The following is a 20,026-nucleotide window of genomic DNA, read 5'->3' as shown; positions in this document are numbered from 1 at the left end:
TCATTGGAAGAAAAACAAAATAATCTGTCAGTGTGTAGAAGAAGAGCTATAATGTACCAATGAAATAATTCTTAGCAAGGGTGTCACAGCAATTCAACAGAAAAATATTTTCAATAAACAATATTGGAAAATATGGGAGGAAAGGTCCTAGATCCCTACCTCATTTAATTGCTCCTTTTACCACATTTTTTTTTTTTTGGTTGGTCGTGGGGCTTGAACTCTGGGCCTGGGCTCTGTCCCTCAGCTCTTCAGCTCAAGGCGAGTGCTCTACCACTTGAGCTACAGCGCCACTTCCAGTTTTCTGGTGATTTATTGGAGATAGGAGTCTCACGGTCTCTCCTGCCCGGGCTGGCTTTGAACCGCGATCCTCAGATCTCAGCCTCCTGAGTAGCTAGGATTACAGGCGTGAGCCACCAGCACCCGGCTCCTTTTACCACATTTTAAATAGGGTAAACAGAAAGGAAGTGTCAACAGGTTAAATAAATGCACCTTGCACACCAGACCAGAAATATTCACTATCTCTCCTGAGATATTGCTAGAACATGGAATTGCATGAGCTAACTCTAGTAAATGCAAGTGACAAATGTTTGTTGAGACACATACCTTTTCTTGGTTGTCAAGCTTTAGAAGACCACAAGTAATCATCAGAACCCAAGGGGAACATGCCAAACGATCTGATTTGCTGAATTCCTTTTAGAGACTCAAATCCAAGCAGCATTTTCTAATAAAACCAACATAACCTATATAGAATCCATAGCAATAAGGCAATCTATGTGAGTACTGAGACATAACTTTATGAATCTTTTTTTTTTTTTGCCGGTTGTGGGGCTTGAACTCTGGGCCTGGGCACTGTCCCTCAGCTCTTCAGCTCAAGGTGAGCGCTCTACCACTTGAGCCACAGCGCCACTTCTGGTTTTCTAGTAGTTTATTGGAGATAAGAGTCTTATGGACTGTCCTGCCCGGGCTGGCTTTGAACCATGATCCTCAGATCTCAGCCTCCTTAGTACCTAGGATTACAGGCGTAAGGCACCAGCGCCCAGCTACTTTTATGAATCTTCCTACTGTATTTTTCCTCTTGATTTATAGTAATTCTCCTTTCATAGTTCCATATTACTCACTCTATATGATATTGCTCTCCAAGGATGATTTCTTTTTCTTTTTTTCCTGTTGTATTTTAGTTTGAAAGCTTCCAATTCACTCACAGTGAAATATTTCTATAATGATGAATTTAATTTGCAAATTTACTCTGTAATTTTTGAAGTCTTTCTAAACTGCTAGTATGGAGAAATGCTACGTGACCTCTGGATCCATTTATGTAACTGTTTGATTAAAAGGATCAGTCCATACCCAGCATTGTATGCTCAAATTCACTTAAAGTATTTGAATTGGTCCAATTCACAAGCCTCAAATAGGTAACAGGGAGAGAAACTCTGTACTACAGAAAAAGAAGGAAGGTACCTAGTGGACAAACACAAAACAAAGTCTGACTTCTAGTGGTGTGCACGATCTAGTTTGAAATGCAAGGCTCAGCATGAATGGAAGCATAGGACAGTGAGTCATAAGCTCTTCAGGGGAACAAGGTTTATGTATAGCAATTTCTATGAATCTATATATAAGCTTATTGAAATGATTGGCTAACCTTATCAGACATAACGCATTTTTGCAGTCAGTCATTTTTCTCTAAGAAAACTTGTAGAGAAATAAATGAAAAACTCATGTGTAGAGTGAGAATTGATAAGCAGTAACTCTGAGTTATGAATGTGCATTTTTTATAATACAACCATCAATTTTGTTCTTTTTTGTTATTGTTGCTTTTTGTTTTCACTGGTCCTGAGGCTTGAACTCTGGGCCTAGGCACTGTCCCTGAGCAACTTTTTGCTCAAGGCTAGCACTCTACCACTTAAGCCACAGTACTACTTCTGTCATTTTCTATGATTTAAAAAGTCCTACAGACTTTCCTACCCAGGCTGGCTCTGAACAGCAGTACTCAAATCTCAGCCTCACAGGTCTGAGTCAACAGCATCCAGCTGCTTTTTTAACATCAATGTAGTTTAAATATCAAAATAAAAGCATAAAATGTAATAAAATAAACATAAGATATACAGTCAGAACATGTTACAGGTTTCCTGCCTAGAAGGCACTAAATGCTGTAACTCATCTGATACACATATCATGCCCCATCGTGGTCCCTTCCTAGAAGGTACTAAATGCTGTAACTCATCTGATACACATATCATGCCCCATCATGGTCCCTCTCAAGCTCACTGCGACAAATATTCCTCATTTTAGGGTCTTTGGTCTTGTTGACCAAAATGATCTTCCCTGAGATCACTGAAAATGTCATACAAGAAGAAAATCTATTTGTGACTGGACTTACAGTTTCATCAAGAATTTCTCACCCCACAGGGAGGATTCAGAATAGACAGAATCATCCCTTCTTGCTACAGGCTTCCTACAATGAGTTGCTGTTCAATGAGGAGTAGGGCTTCCAAGAAGGAAGTTCGCTCAACCTGGATTAGTAGGTGCAAGGCACACCTGGTAGGATTATGGCATCTTAGTGGTACAGCCAACACTGAAGTCTGGGGCCTAGAGCAGGGTAGAGATCTGGGAGGAAAGAATCCAAGATGGCCCTTTTTGGATGTTCAGCACTTCAAAGCCATTTCAAAAAAAAAATGCAATCAGGAATAATAGAAAAATAATCTAAACCTTAAAAAAAATCACAGAAACTAATTTGGGAGTACAACTTCATAGAGTGATTACTGAGATCTGGCAGTCTATTGCAGGCTGTCAGTGAAGACCAAATGTGGCACAGTGGTGACCCAGTAGAATGGCTTTCTACCTTCCTTCTCATAGCCCAAGGAACCCTCCATGCACACCTCACCTGAGTGCAGCCCTAGGCTGAAAAGCTCAGATGGCTGGGCTGAAGCATACAGTATGGCATCCACTATGTCTTGAATCAGTTTCCACTTCCATGAACTAACTGACCAAGTAGCTGGGCTCTGTGGCACTTGACACCAAATTAAAGAGGGTCAAGCTGTTGGGCTTAGTCATTCACCAGCACCCATCTAGTGCATAGCATCAGGGAGCAATGGACACTACCCTGCTGAACACTACCCTAGGCTTAAGGGCCAAGGCCCTAGCTATGATGGCATAGGAAGCCATTGGGACCCCAGTCAGAATCAGAGGCTCTCAGTAATTTGAGTAATTGGAACTCCCAGAGAGATATTCTTAGCCAAGTGGTCTACACAGAAGGCATGCTGAAAAATTGGCCTTGTCTTTCTAGTATGGTGGTTGTGCTGGAGGAGAAGGGTGGTTTGTCCATGTAGATGACTGTGATGGTGACATTAATTTCTGGGCTAGCTTCTGGTTCAAGGTCACATGCTATGAACTTGCAATTATTTGGAGGAAGATGATGCTCTGAAAGGTGTATTCTTTTGTATTAGACACCTGACCTCTCTGTGTTCTCTGAGATCTGAATCATGCTTTAAACTGATTTTTTTTTTTTTTGCTGAGGGATAGAATATTCAGGAATTATTGTGGAAGTAGAGGTAAGAATTTCAATCTCAATGGCCCTTGGTCTATTGATTCCTCCTTCTTCCAAAGCCATGAAATATTTTAAAAATCTTTTTGACATCCAATGTACTTAAAGTCTGTTCTTCACTCTTGTTATGAAGACCTAACTGGATCTAGGCATTCTAGGCTGCACAAGACCTACATGACTCCTGCACCAGGGAAATCATGCCTGGTAGTCTTCACTCTCAGCATGGAGTTACCTAGTGGCACATCTTTCTGAAGGCCAGCTCTGTTAAGATCTTAGCTGAACCCAAGGCTTGGTGTTGACACTGAGCCCCATAATCAGTGGTACCATTTTGTGATGGATTCCCACCATTTGAGACTGTTAGCATTAAGCAAAGGGAGCTATGCTGTTTCTGTCTTAGTGACTCTTCTAACAAAAACTTGATTCATTTTTTTCTTCTGTTGATCTTTTACTTCACTGACAGAGAAAAGTTGCTAAAGTGGTAATATTGTAAGGAACTGTTTTCAACATTGGGATCTACTTTAGTTTCTATATAAACTCTTGCTTCTGGCTGGGTTAATGCAGAGATATTTTACTTACTAACATCCTTGCTAAACTATGACGCATCAACATCTCATCCTGGATATATACACATACACACACACACACACACACACACACACACACATATGATTACTAATGTTAATTTTAAAGGAATGGTGAAAATCATGTCTTGGGGTATATATTTTCCCAGTCCATCCTGTCATTCACAAATAAGTCTCTATTCACTCTGAGTGAAGTAATTATTCCATTTGAGCATAAACCTACAACTTCTGAGCATGTAAGTCCTACACTGAGCCAGTGTACTACACTGAGGCCCAGATCCTTAAAAAAGATTTTCTTTTCTTAAATTTTTTTTCTTTCTAATTTCAGTTGGTCATGGGGGTTGAACTCTGGGCCTGAGCACTAATCCCTGAGCTCTTCAGCTTAAGGCAAGCATTCTACCAATTGAGCCACAGTGCCACATCCAGTTTTCTGGTGGTTTATTGGAGATTAGAGTCTCACAGCCTTTCCTGCCTGGGCTGGCTTTGTACTGCAATCCACAGATCTCAGCCTCCTGAGTAACTAGGATTATAGGTGTGACCCACTGGCACCTGGCTTAAAAAAAAAAAAAGGTTTTCTACTACTCACCCCTCAGTCAACTGTTGGGGATTGAATTGTAGAACTCCTGAGAGATCATCTAGTAGGAAGGAAAACCAGCAGGAAGGAAAACAGTACCTTTTACAGGGGGTATATTTTGTTTACGATTCCTGGTGCTCAACCCAGATAAGCCCCTTTCTAACCATCTTCCAAAAATAGAGTCTCCAATGATAAAGGAGCAAAGCTTATTGCCAGTAAATCCAAGTGTTCCTGATTGAGGTTTGTAGGACTTGGAGTTACAAAAGGAACATTTCCAGTCTGCTGTAGTATTTTCTTTTGCATCTTCATATAGTTCAAATTAAAGTGGTTTACATACCTAATTATTCAACAAGATGTCTGAGTAGAAGAGACACTAAGAGGCTCATTTATCTGTTTCTGTATTTGGTGGAACAGCAGGTCTCTGAGTCACTGCTCTAGAACCACAGCCCAATAAGAGAAGAATGCAAGGTTCTGGAAAGTTGAAAGCAGAGAAAGATGTTTCTCACTTAGTTTACAAGTTAACAGGCAATGGTATTTGATTGGTTATGCAATCAAATACTTCTGGTAAGTCATAACCCTGTGACTTTATCACATGAAGTCCAAGTTATGACTTCTTTCAATTTCTTCTAGATCTTGGTATGCTTGACCTAAAATGTTTAAAAAAATTTTTTTTCTACACTCCTTTTACTGTTTCTATGTTGCGAGATGAACTGTTGACTAAGTCTTCACTTGAAAACATACAGGAAACCTCTAAGACATTTAACAAAAAATAAAATCTTATGATCAAGGTATTTATTGTGAAACTTTAACCACTTCCCTGGTTGTTTGCTTTGTAGAATAGATTAGGCCAGGTTCTAGTGCCCCACACCTATAACCCTAGCTACTTAAGAAGCTGAGATTTGAGGATTGAAGTTTGAAGACAGGCAGAACAGAAGAGTACATGAGACATCTCCAATTAACCAGAAAAAAGCCAGAAGTAGAGATGTGGCTCTAGTAGTAGAGTGGTAGCCTTGAGCAAAGAAGCCAAGCAAGAGTGTGAGAACCTGAATTCAAGCCCCATTACTTGCACACACATGCATACACACAAAGATAGATTAGAAAGTTGGCTTTTAGTAAGTGCTTGATATAGAAGAAAAGGACATGTAAAATTAGTCTGCACTATGATTCTTTTCCAAGTGTTCACCTTCTAATCATCATTCAATTCAGACATCTGTGTGTGTGTGTGTGTGTGTGTGTGTGTGTGTGTGTGTGTGTGTGTGTGTGTGTGTGTGTGTGTGTGTGTGTGTGTGAGATAGGGCTTCAACTCAGGGCCTGGCTGCTATCTCTGAGCTCTTTTGCTCATGGCTAGTATTCTACCACTTTGAGCTACAGTGCCACTTCCTAAGAAATTATATTTTGTACTCAATGGTATTATACATAGTAGATATTTATGTGACTTTCTCTAAGAGAAATTACAGTGCTATCAACATCTTTTCATATATTTTAGATTATTTTGTTTAAGTCAATGACAATGACAATTTCTTCAAAAAAAATTTTTTTTGGGGGGTCCGGTTGTGGGGCCTGAACTCTGGGCCTGGGCACTGTCCCTCAGCGCTTCAGCTCAAGGTCAGCGCTCTACCACTTGAGCCACAGCGCCACTCCCAGCTTTTTTCTTTTTGCTTATGTGGTGCTGAGGAATCGAACCCAGGGCCTCATGCATGCAAGGCAAGAGCTGTACCACTGAGCCACCTTCCCAGCCCCTTCACATTTTCTTGAACCAAAGCCCTTTCCATATACTATCCAGAAACATCTCCTTCCATTATTTTCAATTACTTTTGTCATAGGCTCTCATTTGCCATCAGTATTTTAAGAATATATCATAGACAAAAAAGAATATGTCATAAATAATATGCACTATTATTGGTAACTTTCTATTGGATATAGTTCCCAAAAATAAACTCAAAATATAACATCAGGGAGTAAATCTGACTTTCCTGAGATAGGAACTTACTGATTTGCTCCATATGCCTTCACAACTATGTGTCTTGTTTAGTTTTTGTTGAATCTTGTATGAGAAAAAATGAGTTTTCCACCAAAATTACTCAGTTCATGATCAAAAACTGTCACATGTCACTGAGAAAATTACAATATAGGCCATTAATTGTAGATAAAAGCCTCATAAGCCGGGTGCTGGTAGCTCATGCTTATAATCCTAACTCCTCAGAAGGCTGAATTTGAAGACTGTGGTTCGAAGCCAGCTTGGGCAGGAAAGGCTGTGAGACTCAGAAAGTAGTCAGAAAGTACTCAGAAAGCCAGGCACTGGTGGCTCATACCTGTAAATCTTAGTGAGTCAGGAGTCTGAGATCTGAGGATTGTGATTCAAATATAGCTTGGGCAGGAAAATCCGTAAGACTCTTATCTCCAATTAACCACCAGAAAACTGGAAGTGGAGCTATGGCTCAAAGTGGTAGAGAAGTAGTCTTGAATGCAAAAGCTCAGAGACAGCATTTAGGCCCTATGTTCAAGCCCCATGACCATCACTATCACCACCACCACCGCCAACAAGTAATGAAATAATGTTTACTGGTAGACTACATTCCAGTTTTCAATGGAGTTGTAACTGCCAAATTATAGCTAAACACTTTATTCAATGAAATTAACACATACCAACCTGCCATAATACATAAGAAGACAAGCAAAGTCCTTGAAATTCTTTCATTACTGGAATCAGAAGTATAAACATCTAAACTCACTGCAGTAACTCTCAGAAAAAAAAATCAACAAATATTTTAATTATCCTAAAGTTACAAATGAACCACGAGCGTCAACTCTCATGTTACCAAACCAGAATATCTCCAACCTTCAATTTTTAGTGATCAGTTTAAATCACTTAAATCCCATTGGAAAAGATTGTTCTTTTCAATTACGAAGATTCAGAGATGGAGGCATGGCTCAAGTGTTAGATCAGCTGCCTAGCAAGCACAAGGCCTTGAGTTCATACTCCAATATTACAAAGAAAAAAAAAGTATAGTACAAAATTTCACAGGATCCTTATTTACATTAGTCAGAGAAAAAAGTTGTCCAATATAGCACAGTCTTTCTCCCCATTTCTATGGTCTGAAGTTGTGACCTCTTAATCAAGAATGTGCCTAGGCACTTCAGATTTTTAAATTTGCTCCACAAGCCCAGGAACCGGTGGCTCACGCCTGTAATCCTAGCTACTCAGGAGGCTGAAATCTGAGGATCAGGATTCAAAGCCAGCCTGGGCAAGAAAGTCTGTAAGACTCTTATCTCCAATAAACTACCAGAAAACCAGAAGTTGTGCTGTGGCTCAAGTGGTAGAGCACTCACCTTGAGCTGAAGAGCTCAGGGTCAGCGCGCAGGCCCAGAGTTCAAGCCCCATGACTGACCAAAAAAAAAAAAATTAGCTTCACAAAATTTTAGAATAGCTTTGTTCCAACCCCCAGGTATCCCATTATGTGATGTAGAGACCCATGCTGTTCATAATTACTTTTCTGAACAGAATATCAAATATATTGGCCTTGAAAACCTAAGTCCTTTTTTAGTCAACTGATAGAAAATGGCAACTATTAATAAACCAATAGCATTTTAGTTGAGCAGAACCCCTCACCCACCCTTCAGCCCCAACTAAATCCCTTCCCTCCTCCCACCATGTGTTTCTCCATCTCCCTTTTGGTTTGATTGTTCTACTGCCCCCCTTCGCCCTACCACCCTTGGATCGTAATGTAAAATTCTTTTACAATGTCAAGAAATTATTAAAAATACAGGTACTTTGAAAAATAAAAAATAAAAAAAGAAAATGGCAGCTATTAATTAACTACAGGTGAACCAGATGATTTACATATTATTCCTAGTCCCATTCTACTCTTTTCAATGAGATGTTATTCTTCATTTTGCTGAAGCTCGAAGAGATTAAAAGATGATCTAGTCAGTATTTTCACAATAAAAAAAAAGTGATCTAGTTAGGAATTATCTAAACTGCTGTCATCTACAATCTATGTCTGAAAACTCTGAATACTAGAATCCAGAATCCTCAGAGCACTTCCATCCATTCATTAAATGACTGTTGAACAAAGGCTTTTCAACACAACCTGGAAGCATAGCTGAGATTCCTGGGTTTTTAAAATATAGTATAAGAATCATGATTATGGGCTGGGAAGGTGGCTCAGTGGTAGAGTGCTTGCCTTGCATGCATGAGGCCCTGGGTTCGATTCCTCAGCACCACATAAGCAAAAAGAAAAAACCCGGAAGTGGTGCTGTGCCTCAAGTGGTAGAGCGCTAGCCTTGAGCTGAAGAGCTGAGGGACAGCGCCCAGGCCCAGAGTTCAGGCCCACGACCGGACCCCCCCCCAAAAAAAAATCATGATTATTTATGGCTTAGCTTTCAGCAATTTGTCCGTAAATCAAGTGAGTGTACAGCAATCACCATAATTAGACAGTATTGGCTTAGCTTCTCAAATTAATTTATTTTTCAATTACGTCTTTCTTTCTTACTACATCTTTCATTCTGAAAGTGAAAGATGGCCATTTGAGAACTGGCCATGTGGTAAACATTTTGACAACTTCTACAATACAATAGTGGGGGGTGCACTGCCCCACCATTTTCTTAGTATTCTTACAGAATACTGCACTTTGTAAATTTGATTTGTAACTTAATATAAATTAAAACCATATTTTATGTAGATTCAAATACTTTCTTATAAAAGTTACATAAGTAAGTTGAGGGACGATAATTCACACCCATAATGTTAGCTACTCAGGAGGCTGAGATCTAAGGATCACAATTCAAAGCCAGCCCAGGTAGTAAAGTCTATGAGATTTTGGTGGTCCAACTAACCACCCAACAAGCAGGAAGTGAAGGTGGGCTCAAGTGATACAGCACCAGCCTTCAGTGAAGAAACAAAGGACAGTGCCCTGTTTCTGAGTTCAAGTCCCACCACCAACAAAACAACATGTCACACAAGTAGAACCACATAATCTATATTTGCTTTTTTTTTTCTCCTAAATCTTGGTTGTCAAGAAGCACAGTGATGTGAATCTTGGTTAAGAGCAACTTCTTCATTTTAGAGTCATTTGGTTGTCTTTGCTTCTCTAAGTGGTTTCTAATCTCTTCTATTAATGTATATTTGAATTATTATATTTTTGAAAGATAATTGATAATAAAAGAAAAACAATTTTAACATGATTTATTGCCCCTTGATGAAATTCACTCCAAAAGAAACCAGGTAATACTTTCTCAAGAGCAATACAACTCTGTGTCCAATTTCTGTTAAACATTCTACTGAAAACATAAGGTATTGGGGAAACACAGAATCTATACTTCCTAAAAATTTTCCATGTTTGCAAAAGTGAGGGGAGATTTAATGTAGGATACAGAAGGAATTATTGCAAAGTGTGTTCCAGTATCGAAAATATCCTCAAGACACATTAAAAATTTTAAGTTATTTCTTTTTTGTTCGTTTTTTTTTTTTGGTCAGTTGTGGGGCCTGAGCACTGTGCCTCAGCTCTTCAGTTCAAGGCTAGCACTCTACCATTTGAGCCACAGTACTATTTCTGGCTTTTTCTGTTTATGTGGTGCTAAGGAATTGAACCCAGGGCCTCTTGCGTGCAAGGCAAGTACTCTACCACTGAGCCACCTCCCCAGCCCTTATGTTATTTCTTCAAAGAAATTGTCAATGATGAAAAGATAAACAATAATTCATTTTGTCACATTTGTGAGTTCAGATTATTTCATGAAGTCATTAATATCAGTGCAGGGAATGAGCAAAGTAAACATCTAAGTTTATTATATTATTTGTTACATCTAACACACATTATACTGTATTATTAAATGTATAGTTGGGGCTGGGAAGGTGGCTCAATGGTAGAGCGCTTGCCTTGCATGCCTGGAGGCCCTGGGTTTGATTCCTCAGCACCACAGAAGCAAAAAGAAAAAAGCCAGAAGTGATGCTGTGGCTCAAGTGGTAGAGCGCTAGCCTTGAGCTGAAGAGCTGAGGGACAGCGCCCAGGCCCAGAGTTCAGGCCCCATGACCGGACCCAAAAATAAATAAATAAATAAAATGTATAGTAAGGACAAGACGGTTTTTCACCGTTTTTCATGTTATAAAAAATTGTGAATTTTTGGAAGTTGAATGATTTAAAAACCTGAAATGACTCAGGATTCTGAGATACTATAAATGCATGTATCCCAATGACCAGAAAGAATAAATGTCCTTTAAAATAAACTAGACACACTTTATGAAATTTGCCAGCAATCTCAAGTGTAGTGAAAAACTACTCCATTGGCACCCAGGATGTAGCTCAGCAGTGGAGGGCTTTCTTAGGATTGATACCCCAGGGGGGAAAAGCCACTTTATTTATAGAAGTTGACTAAAATTTTCATTTATACTTTCTACTTAACTAGATTGCTCCCCCCTAGAGAAATTTTTGTTCTTCTTCTTTTGCATTTGCTAAGCAAACCATCTACCAGTGTGCTACATTGCCAACTCTAGAATAATAATAAACAAATGAGGATCAGATAATCAGATGCCTGACACAAAGTGCTGCATGGCCAACAGGAGAAAAAAAAAGTAGACAGAATTGATAAACTAAATCAGAAAATTATAGCAAGAAATTACAGCAAATAATAGAATTCAAATTGTATATTATTTAGTGATATGGGATAAGATTTTGTGTACGTAGTTATAAGCAAGGCATGAAAAATGGTTACTGTGCTGTTGGTGGTGTCTGCCACGTATATTGGCATGTTTTATTAATCCCAAATATACAGGAATTATCTAGACTAAGGGATATTTTGGTGCAAGCTCAGGGGAGAACATTTGATAAGGACTCACCTGAATTAAAGCATGATTATCTTTAGAAAACACCGAATCCCCTGACAGCAAAAGCGGCTCGCTTTTCTCACAGCTCTCCTGGCTGATGAGAGTGTCTGCATAGTTGGGCTGTGGAAAGATCAGGTGACTCTTTCTGGAGTCCGCGGTGAGCGAGACCTCGTGCGAGTAGGTCTGCAGGAAGGCGCGCACGCCGTCCACGCCCACAAACTGAGAGGCGGGCACCCCAACCAATCCCTTCCCCGCAGCCTGGTGCGCGCGCAGGGAGTGCCAGCGGCGCAGTCGGAGCGCCAGCAGCACGATGACAAAGGCCAGGAAGACGCAGGAGACCGTGGCCACTGCCACCACCAGGTAGAGCGTTAGGTTCGAGGTTTCAGGGTTGGCAGTAGATTCTAGACTGCTCAGATCGGCCAGGACGTCGGGAATGCTATCGGCTATGGCCACGGTGAGTGTGACAGTGGCTGAAAGAGGGGGCTGGCCGTGGTCCTGCACAGCCACCACCAGGCTCTGCTTGAGCACATCTCTGTCCAGCAGGGCCCGCGCCGTGCTCACTTCGCCGGTGTGCAGCCCCACCACGAAGAGCCCGGGCTCGCTGGCCTTGAGCAGGCGGTAGGACAGCCAGGCATTCTGTCCTGAGTCCTTGTCTACCGCCACCACTTTGGTCACCAGGTATCCGGGCTCTGCAGAGCGGGGCGCCAGCTCCACGCCCGTGGAACCGTCGGTGGGGAGGGTGGGGTAGAGGATTTCGGGGGCGTTGTCATTCTGGTCCACCACGAACAGCATCAAAGACACGTTGCTGCTGAGCGGCGGGTCCCCGCTGTCGCGCGCTATCACCTGCAACTGCAGGTCTCGGAACTGCTCATAGTCAAAGGATTGCAAGGCGTACAGGACCCCGGTGTCAGAGTTGATGGAGACGTAGGAGGATACGGGGACATGCTGGAGGGCGTCGTCAGCCAGGGAGTAAGTGATTTGGGCATTCTTGTCACTGTCGGGGTCATGGGCCCTCACCGAGATGATGGAGGCGCCTCTAGGATTGTTCTCTGGGATGTACGCTGAATAGGAGGCCTGAGGGAAGACAGGCGAATTATCGTTGGTGTCTGCCACGTTCAGCGAAATAAGAGTTTGGGTTGCCAGAGGCGGAGTTCCTCTGTCGGTGGCGGTCACCGTGATGTTGTAGCTAGGAACCTGTTCGCGGTCTAAGACTGTGTCTGTGACTAAACGGTAGTAACTTCCGTAAGATTTCTCTAATTTAAAGGGCAGATTCCCTTGAATCGAACAGAGCACTTGTCCATTTTCTCCAGAATCTTGGTCATTTACATTTAAAAGAGCCACTAAGGTCCCCGCGGGCGAGTTTTCGGGAAGGGAGCTGGTGAGAGAGGTGATGGTTATTTCGGGGGCGTTGTCATTCACGTCTAGAACTGTGATCAGGACTTTGGCCCGTGCAGAATACCCCGCGTTGTCCGTTGCTTGCACTTCCATTTCGTAGAGCCGCGATTCCTCGTGATCCAGCTCCCCGATTGTTGATAGGGTCCCTAACTGACTGTCTAGCTTGAAAACCCGGGCCGCCTTGTCGTCCACGTACCGGAAGGAGTACATCACTTCCGCATTGGCTCCCTCGTCCGGGTCGGTGGCGTTCACCCGAAGCAGCTGAGTGCCCACCGCCACGTTCTCGGGCACACTCGCGCGGTACTCAGATCTAGCGAACGCGGGCGCGTTGTCGTTGGCATCGAGGACTGTCACGCGGATGCGCGCGGTGCCAGTGCGGACCGGGTCACCTCCGTCCGAAGCCGTGAGGACCAGATGGTGAGCGGCCTTTTCTTCGCGGTCCAGCGTGCTCTCCAGCACCAATTCCGGGTACTTGTTCCCATCCGCTCCGTTTTGCACCTCCAGGGAGAAGTGAGTATTCGGGCTCAGCTCGTAGCTCTGGAGAGAGTTCTTCCCGATATCTGGATCCCAAGCGTGGGGAAGGGGGAAGCGCATCCCGGTGGCTGCGTTTTCACTCACTTTTATTTCTAATTCATTTTCACGGAAGTAGGGGGCATTGTCGTTAATGTCCCTCACTTCCACTTCCACCCCGTATATTTTCGCTTTATCCTCCATCAGAATCTCTAGGTTTAATTGACACTTGACCGCCCCCAGGCAGAGCTCCTCCCGGTCGATCCGGCCCGCGGTGATCAAGCTGCCGCTTCGCGGGTTCAGAGCGAAAAGTTGAGCCTTACCTCTGGAGACGATGCGGACTCCTCGCTGCGCCAGCTCCCGGGGATCCAGCCCCAGGTCCTGGGAGATGTTCCCCACCCGAGAGCCTTTCTCCAGCTCCTCCGGAACTGAATAGCGAAGCTGGGTGCCTCCAGCTTCCCGCAGGACCCCAAGGAGGACTCCCAGCAGGATCAGCCGTGAGCAGTCGCGCTGCAGTTGCAAGGGAACCGTTGTCATTTTTTTTTCGATGTTGATGACGGTGATGACGATGACGACTTTCCAATTTTGCCCTTGATTGTTGAAACCAGGCTCAGCTCTTCGGCCGCTGGAATCGGACAGTTGCAGGAGGCTAGCTGCTCTCTCTGTTCTGTTTTCTCTCGGAGATGTGCTTTTAGGCGCGTGCGAGGCTAGCGGGCTCCCTTTGCCTTTTTCTCCCTGATTGGTGAACAGCGGCGCTCAGAGTCCTAACCAATTACTACACAATCTTCAACTCCCGGAGAAGATTTTTGGTCTTTATACCTTAAATAGCTCCACCTACCGTTCTCCAAATAGAGAAACAGAGCCGACGAATCCAGCTGTGTTTGTTATAGTAGAAAGTTGAATTCTTTAAATTTTTTTCATACAAACCCACCTCCTTGAGATTGTTTTCTCTAGTTGTCCATGCATTACGACTTTTTCCAATGACCTCTTAACCAAATTTTAAGCTTCTATAAGCGATACGTTTAACTTTGTAACTGTAGTGCACCTGCTTTGAGATCCCTCCCCATCCCAACACACATATTATGGAGGACTCCTTAGGAGGTTTCTTTCATTGAGAAATTATGTAATAATTTAGCCATTTGAATTCAGCTATGATTTGGGGAAAATTTTTTTTAAAGATTTATGAATTTGCCTAAATAGAACTACTTTAACAAATTGATATTTGACACAGGAGAATCAGGTTTCCATGGTAGTATCAAAACCAAAATATAAGAAATATGATTATACACACTTTGGAATCATGTCTGGAAAGAACTGAAGACATATCAGCACTTTTAGAATAAATGGAAGCATTCCAACTTCAGTTAACTGGAAGAAATGGTAGTGCTCTACATTTCAGCTAATGTATTATATTTTAAAGAATATTTGGTGTTTAAAAGGATTTGGCAAAAGAGAATTTGAAATCTAAAGAACATGGCAAACTTATCTTCTCCTGGCTAATTCTAATTACTGAAGATTGCTGGGAATAGTTTTGAAATCACATCAAAATACAGGGAAGCATCTAATACTTTCATTAGTGTGACTACTCACATTCTGGAAAGAAGCACTTCTTGGTAGAAAGTGATGACGATTGAACTCTCCAGTGCAAAGCATGCACTCTACAACTAAGCTACACTTTAGCCCTGGTAGCCATAGAATAAAAAATATTTTTAATATTGAGAGGAACCAATAGGTGGATATGCAAAAAGATTACACATAAAGTTGACTAAGTTTCAAAGAATCCCTGATAAACCCAAATATTATCAACTTATTACCATGCCATTTTTTGAGTCAGAATAGCCCAAGCTTGCCACAACATTGCTACCCTCCCTACCTCAAACTCCTGAGGGCTAGCTAGAACTACAGATGTGAGCCACCATGCCTTGGCCATGTCATTATTTCTAACTCCTTTTTATATGCATTTCCTATTGATTTATAATTGATATAGAAAAATCTTTGTATACTCAAGATATTGCTCTCCCAAGAAACACTTATAGAAATAAATTTTAGTTCAACTAAAATTTTTGAATGGCAAGAGTATCATAATGCTTATCAGAATAATTTGTTTTGTTTTTTGTATGTGTGGATAAAGGATTTCAAAATATTTGAAGGCTAATAGAGTTACTGACCCACAGAGAAAAGTCAGGAAAATATTAAAAGTGAGCAAACAACCATGAAGCACTAGTAGATATACCCTACCTAAAGATTTTCTTGCCAACATATTGGTTTGGAAATTAAACCATACCATTTTCAAATTAAAGAGAATGAAACTCACGTGAGTAGAAGCAACAACGTTTGGGTTCATTTTGTTACTCAGTGACACTGTCAAAGAAGCTTCCTTAGAAAGATCTTGTGGTGGGACCATTTCTGGCGTCATGGTGAGAAAATTAAACTTGCCATTTTGAGACTCAGAGGCAACGTACAGATTGTAGGAATAAGGTAGTGTCCCTTCATTGTAGTTGAGAGAAACACCTGGTCTAGACTTAGAACAGAGACCAGACTGAAAGCAGCCCCAGGAAGCCCGATTGGTGGAGTGCCGCAGGCGAAGGGCGATGGCCAGAATCAAGGCCATGAGGAAGAGCACGGAAATCAGTGCCAAGGCCACCACCAGATAAAACTGCAGCTTTTCTTGAGGGTCAGAAGATGTGTGATGGTCCCTGAGGTCTGGCAGAGCCTCCTGAAGACTATCAGCAAATACTAGCAGCAGCGTGGCGGTTGCCGAGAGGGGCGGCTGTCCACCATCGCGCACAGCCACCACCAGGCGATGGCGGGTCGCATCCCTGTCACCCAAGACGCGAGCGGTGCGGACCTCGCCCGAGCGCAGCCCCAGGCTGAAGAGGCCGGGATCGCTGGCCTGCAGCACGTGGTAGGACAGCCAGGCATTGTGTCCAGAGTCGGCGTCCACCGCCACCACCTTGGTGACCAGGTAACCAGGCTCGGCGGCGCGCGACACCATGTCGAAGAGCGCCGAGCCGTCTGGCTCCAGCGCGGGGTAGAGCACGCGCGGCGCGTTGTCGTTGCGGTCGCCCACCAGCACGCGCAGGCTGGCGTTGGCGCGCAGCGGGGGCGAGCCCTGGTCGCGCGCCTGCACAGTGAGCTGGAAGGAGCGCAGCTGCTCGTGGTCGAAGGCGCGCTGGGCGAACACCACCCCGCTGTGCGCGCTCACCGACACGTAGGACGACAGCGCGCCTGGCTCCAGGTCGCTGGCCAGGATGGAGTAGGACACTTGGCCGTTGGGCCCCAGGTCTGGGTCGGAGGCGCTGACTTGGGCGATGGAGGCTCCGGGAGGGTTGTTCTCAGCCACGTGGACCAAGTAAGAAGCCTGGTTGAAAACGGGAGCGTTGTCGTTGACATCTCGGATGTGTAGGGTGATAGTTGTGCTGGAGGAGAGCGGTGGCTTGCCTTTGTCAGTGGCTATGATGGTGACATTGTACTCTGGAGTCTGCTCCCGATCCAGAATCCCATCTGTTACAAGCTTATAGTAATTACTAGCGGATGGTTCAATCCTAAAAGGAACTTTTTCTTTTATGAGACAAATGACCTCCCCATTGTCTTCTGAGTCTTTATCATGGCTTTTGAACAGTGCAACCACGCTTCCAGGTTTAGTGTCCTCTGCTATGGAACTGGACACGGAAGTAAAAACAACGTCTGGGGCATTGTCGTTCTCATCCAGAATTTCTAGTATAATTTCACATTCAGTGGCCATGCCACCACCATCCTTAGCTTCTATGCTCATGGTATAACTGCTCCTGGTTTCAAAGTCTACAGGGCCTTTAGATTTAATTTCCCCATTTCGATGATCTAGCATAAACTTATTTCCAATATCATCTCCTAATGATTTAAAGGAGTAGGTGATCTCTGCATTGATGCCCTCATCCTTGTCAGTGGCTGTCACCTTTAGCACCGAGGTGCCTGGGGGCATGTTCTCCCTGAGACTGGCTTTGTACACATGTTGGCTGAAGACAGGGGGGTTATCATTGGCATCAGTGACCTTAATTTGAATTTGAGTGGTGCCAGTCAGAACGGGGTCTCCCCCATCTGCTGCGGTGAGGATCAGGAGATGGGAGCTCTGTTGTTCCCTGTCCAGGGGCTTCTCCAACACTAATTCTGGGGCACTCTTGCCTTCAGCCTTGTCCTTCACCATCACAGAGAAATGCTCATTAACGCTGAGCTGGTAACTCTGGAGAGAGTGAGGTCCTACATCAGCATCTATAGCAGATTCCAGTCCAAAATGAGTGCCTGGAGTTGCAAATTCATTGATTTGTAAAACAATGCTATTTTGGGTGAAATGAGGTGGATTATCATTTATATCTTTTATCTCCACATTTACATGAAAAACATTCAGAGGATTGTCTGCTACAATCTCTAAGGGCACCACACACAGGGGGATTTGTGGACAGAGTAGCTCTCGGTCTATTCTGTCACTCACGAGAATATTTCCGTTCTCAGTGTTCACAGTAAAGTATTGTTTCTCCGCACTAATTCGAAGGTTACGAGTCAGTAAATCCCGAACATGCAGCCCCAGGTCCTTCGCGAGGTTCCCTACCACTGAACCCCTAGCCATTTCTTCCGGAATCGAATAGCGGATCTGCTCGGAGAGCCCCGTACAGAACAAAGGCAGCAGAAAGGGAAAGAGTACTTGCCGCCACGGGGTTCTGCTCCTTTGTTTCGCCCTATATTCCATCCTTCCCAAGCGCCGCGGCAGCCTCTGATGCTTCACAAATTGCTCTCTCTACATAGAAAACACGGTGCTTCCAGTTTCCGAGTATTCTGATCGTTATCAGATTTGCCAAACAGAAAACCCAACTCCAAATCACCCTCAGCTTTGCTTCTGTGGCTGCGCAGACTTTCATCCTGGTGGATCCTGGGATCCAGCTCTTGCAGCAAATTGGCCAACAGCGGCGCCTGGAGTCGATTTAGAAAATTGCAGCCAGAAACCTTGCAAACCCAGTGGGCTTCAGCATTCCCACACTTATTGGGTTGTTTGGGAACTGGGCAGTTTATGAGTTTTGGATTCATCTAGTCTCCAGTATATACTACTGAAGGTTCCTTAGAGATATGATGCAATAGTAGAGCCATTAACCTAGTAATTAGAGGTTAAAATTAGAGGAAATGCACCTGTTAGAAGAACCAAGGAAAGTCTTCTTTCTCTCCAGAAAAAGATCATGTGGAAAAACAGTCCCACCACGTGCTATGGGAAATTTTTGACAACCAAGAAATGCACCTAGTATTTGATATGCAGATAATTTTCCTCCTTCAGATGACTGGAGCTTTATAGAGCATATTCAGAATAAAGATGGCGAATGCCATAAAATACTTCCCACGAATAAGAGATATTTATGAAAAGGATGAATTATTTACAGTTACTATAGAATATAAAGGTTTAACCTAGTAGGTCACTATAAGAATGTTCTGATACGCAATGTAAATGCCCCAGCATAATTTTAACATTATCTCAAAATAAAAAAATAAATATTCAAATATTTTAAAGGCAACCTTTTCTTGTCAGTTGTGGGCCTTGAACTATGGGCCTGGGCACTGTCCCTCAGCCCTTCAGTTCAAGGCAAGCACTCTACTGCTTGAGCCACAGCACCACTTTGGGTTTTCTGGTGGTGAAGTGGAGATAACAGTCTCATGGACATTCCTGCCCAGGCTGGCTTTGAAATGCTATCCTCAGATCTCAGCCTCCTGAGTACTTAAGATTACAGGTGTAGTTAGTGGCACCCAGCTCAACTTTTCCTTTTTGTTCTCAGAGTTCTTGGTTACTAGCACCCAACTTGTTTAACTTGTGCTTAAACATAAGGGACAACTTCATATCCCAAAACAATCCATATCCTTTTTGATAATCTAATTGCAGTTCAAGTACAAGGCTTTAAGTTACTTTTCAGAGTTTGGAATTCCATGACATAAAAACTACCCCTAGATGCTCAAAGTACTCCAGTATTTTTCTTGACTTCAAGACAAGTTTAGGCATTTGTCAGAATTTCTTTTTTCTCTCCCATAGTTTATTTTTGCAAAACACTACATCCTTAATTTACAATTGATTATACTAATAACAATCCTAAGTGAGAAACTTGAAAGAGAATATGAACGTGCAAGTAGCTGAGCAAAATATCTAGATGTAATGAAATAACTGAGTTGAACTAATTACATAAGTTACTTGTGATCAGATACACTAGATAAGACTCTTTTCCACACTTCCACACATATCATTCATAGTCCTTGCTCAGATAACAAGCACATTATTAGATGACTATCTGGGCTTCAGTAACAAGTTAATGAATGTAATAATTTTGCCTATTTATATGTAATACAGAATGAGCTTATATAAGAAAAGAATTTTGTATTCCAAGATAGAATGAAAATGAACAAAATATGTTGGTACTAAGTAAATAAATCATTTTTGGGAGGATGATAGGATTGCAACCAAGGCCTTGTGCATGCTAAGCACATACTTTACAAGCAGTATAAGGTAGTTTCTTATAAAATCTAAATACTTACCTCATCTCTTATACTTCCAAACTACATGAATAAATCAGAAAAGTGTAAGCATCATAGCAGATCTG

At 42.7% G+C, this 20,026-nt stretch overlaps 1 protein-coding gene across 13 annotated transcripts in view; it reads right to left on the bottom strand.

Annotated features, from left to right (window-relative positions):
* The window catches only part of LOC122118086 (protocadherin gamma-C5), a 195,133-nt gene that overhangs the window by 77,129 nt on the left and 97,978 nt on the right, over positions 1–20,026 (bottom strand). The window contains exon 1 of one of the 13 annotated variants that reach the window (XM_042691954.1): positions 15,784–18,835. The exons of 10 other annotated variants lie outside the window; for them this stretch is intronic. In XM_042691954.1, the coding sequence (XP_042547888.1) occupies positions 15,784–18,144 (2,361 nt within the window). In that variant the 5' untranslated portion in view covers positions 18,145–18,835. Of the gene's footprint in view, positions 1–11,528; positions 14,471–15,735; positions 18,836–20,026 lie in introns of those variants that run through there. 2 more of the 13 variants (XM_042691956.1, XM_042691944.1) reach the window with 2 other exon arrangements.

This window comes from Dipodomys spectabilis, unplaced genomic scaffold (genome assembly GCF_019054845.1).
Source record: "Dipodomys spectabilis isolate Male_0828 unplaced genomic scaffold, ASM1905484v1 ptg000147l, whole genome shotgun sequence".
In the NCBI taxonomy this organism is placed as follows: Eukaryota; Metazoa; Chordata; class Mammalia; order Rodentia; family Heteromyidae; genus Dipodomys; species Dipodomys spectabilis.
The sequence above is the reverse complement of the archived record's forward strand: the minus strand, read 5'-3'. Positions and strand labels throughout refer to the sequence as shown.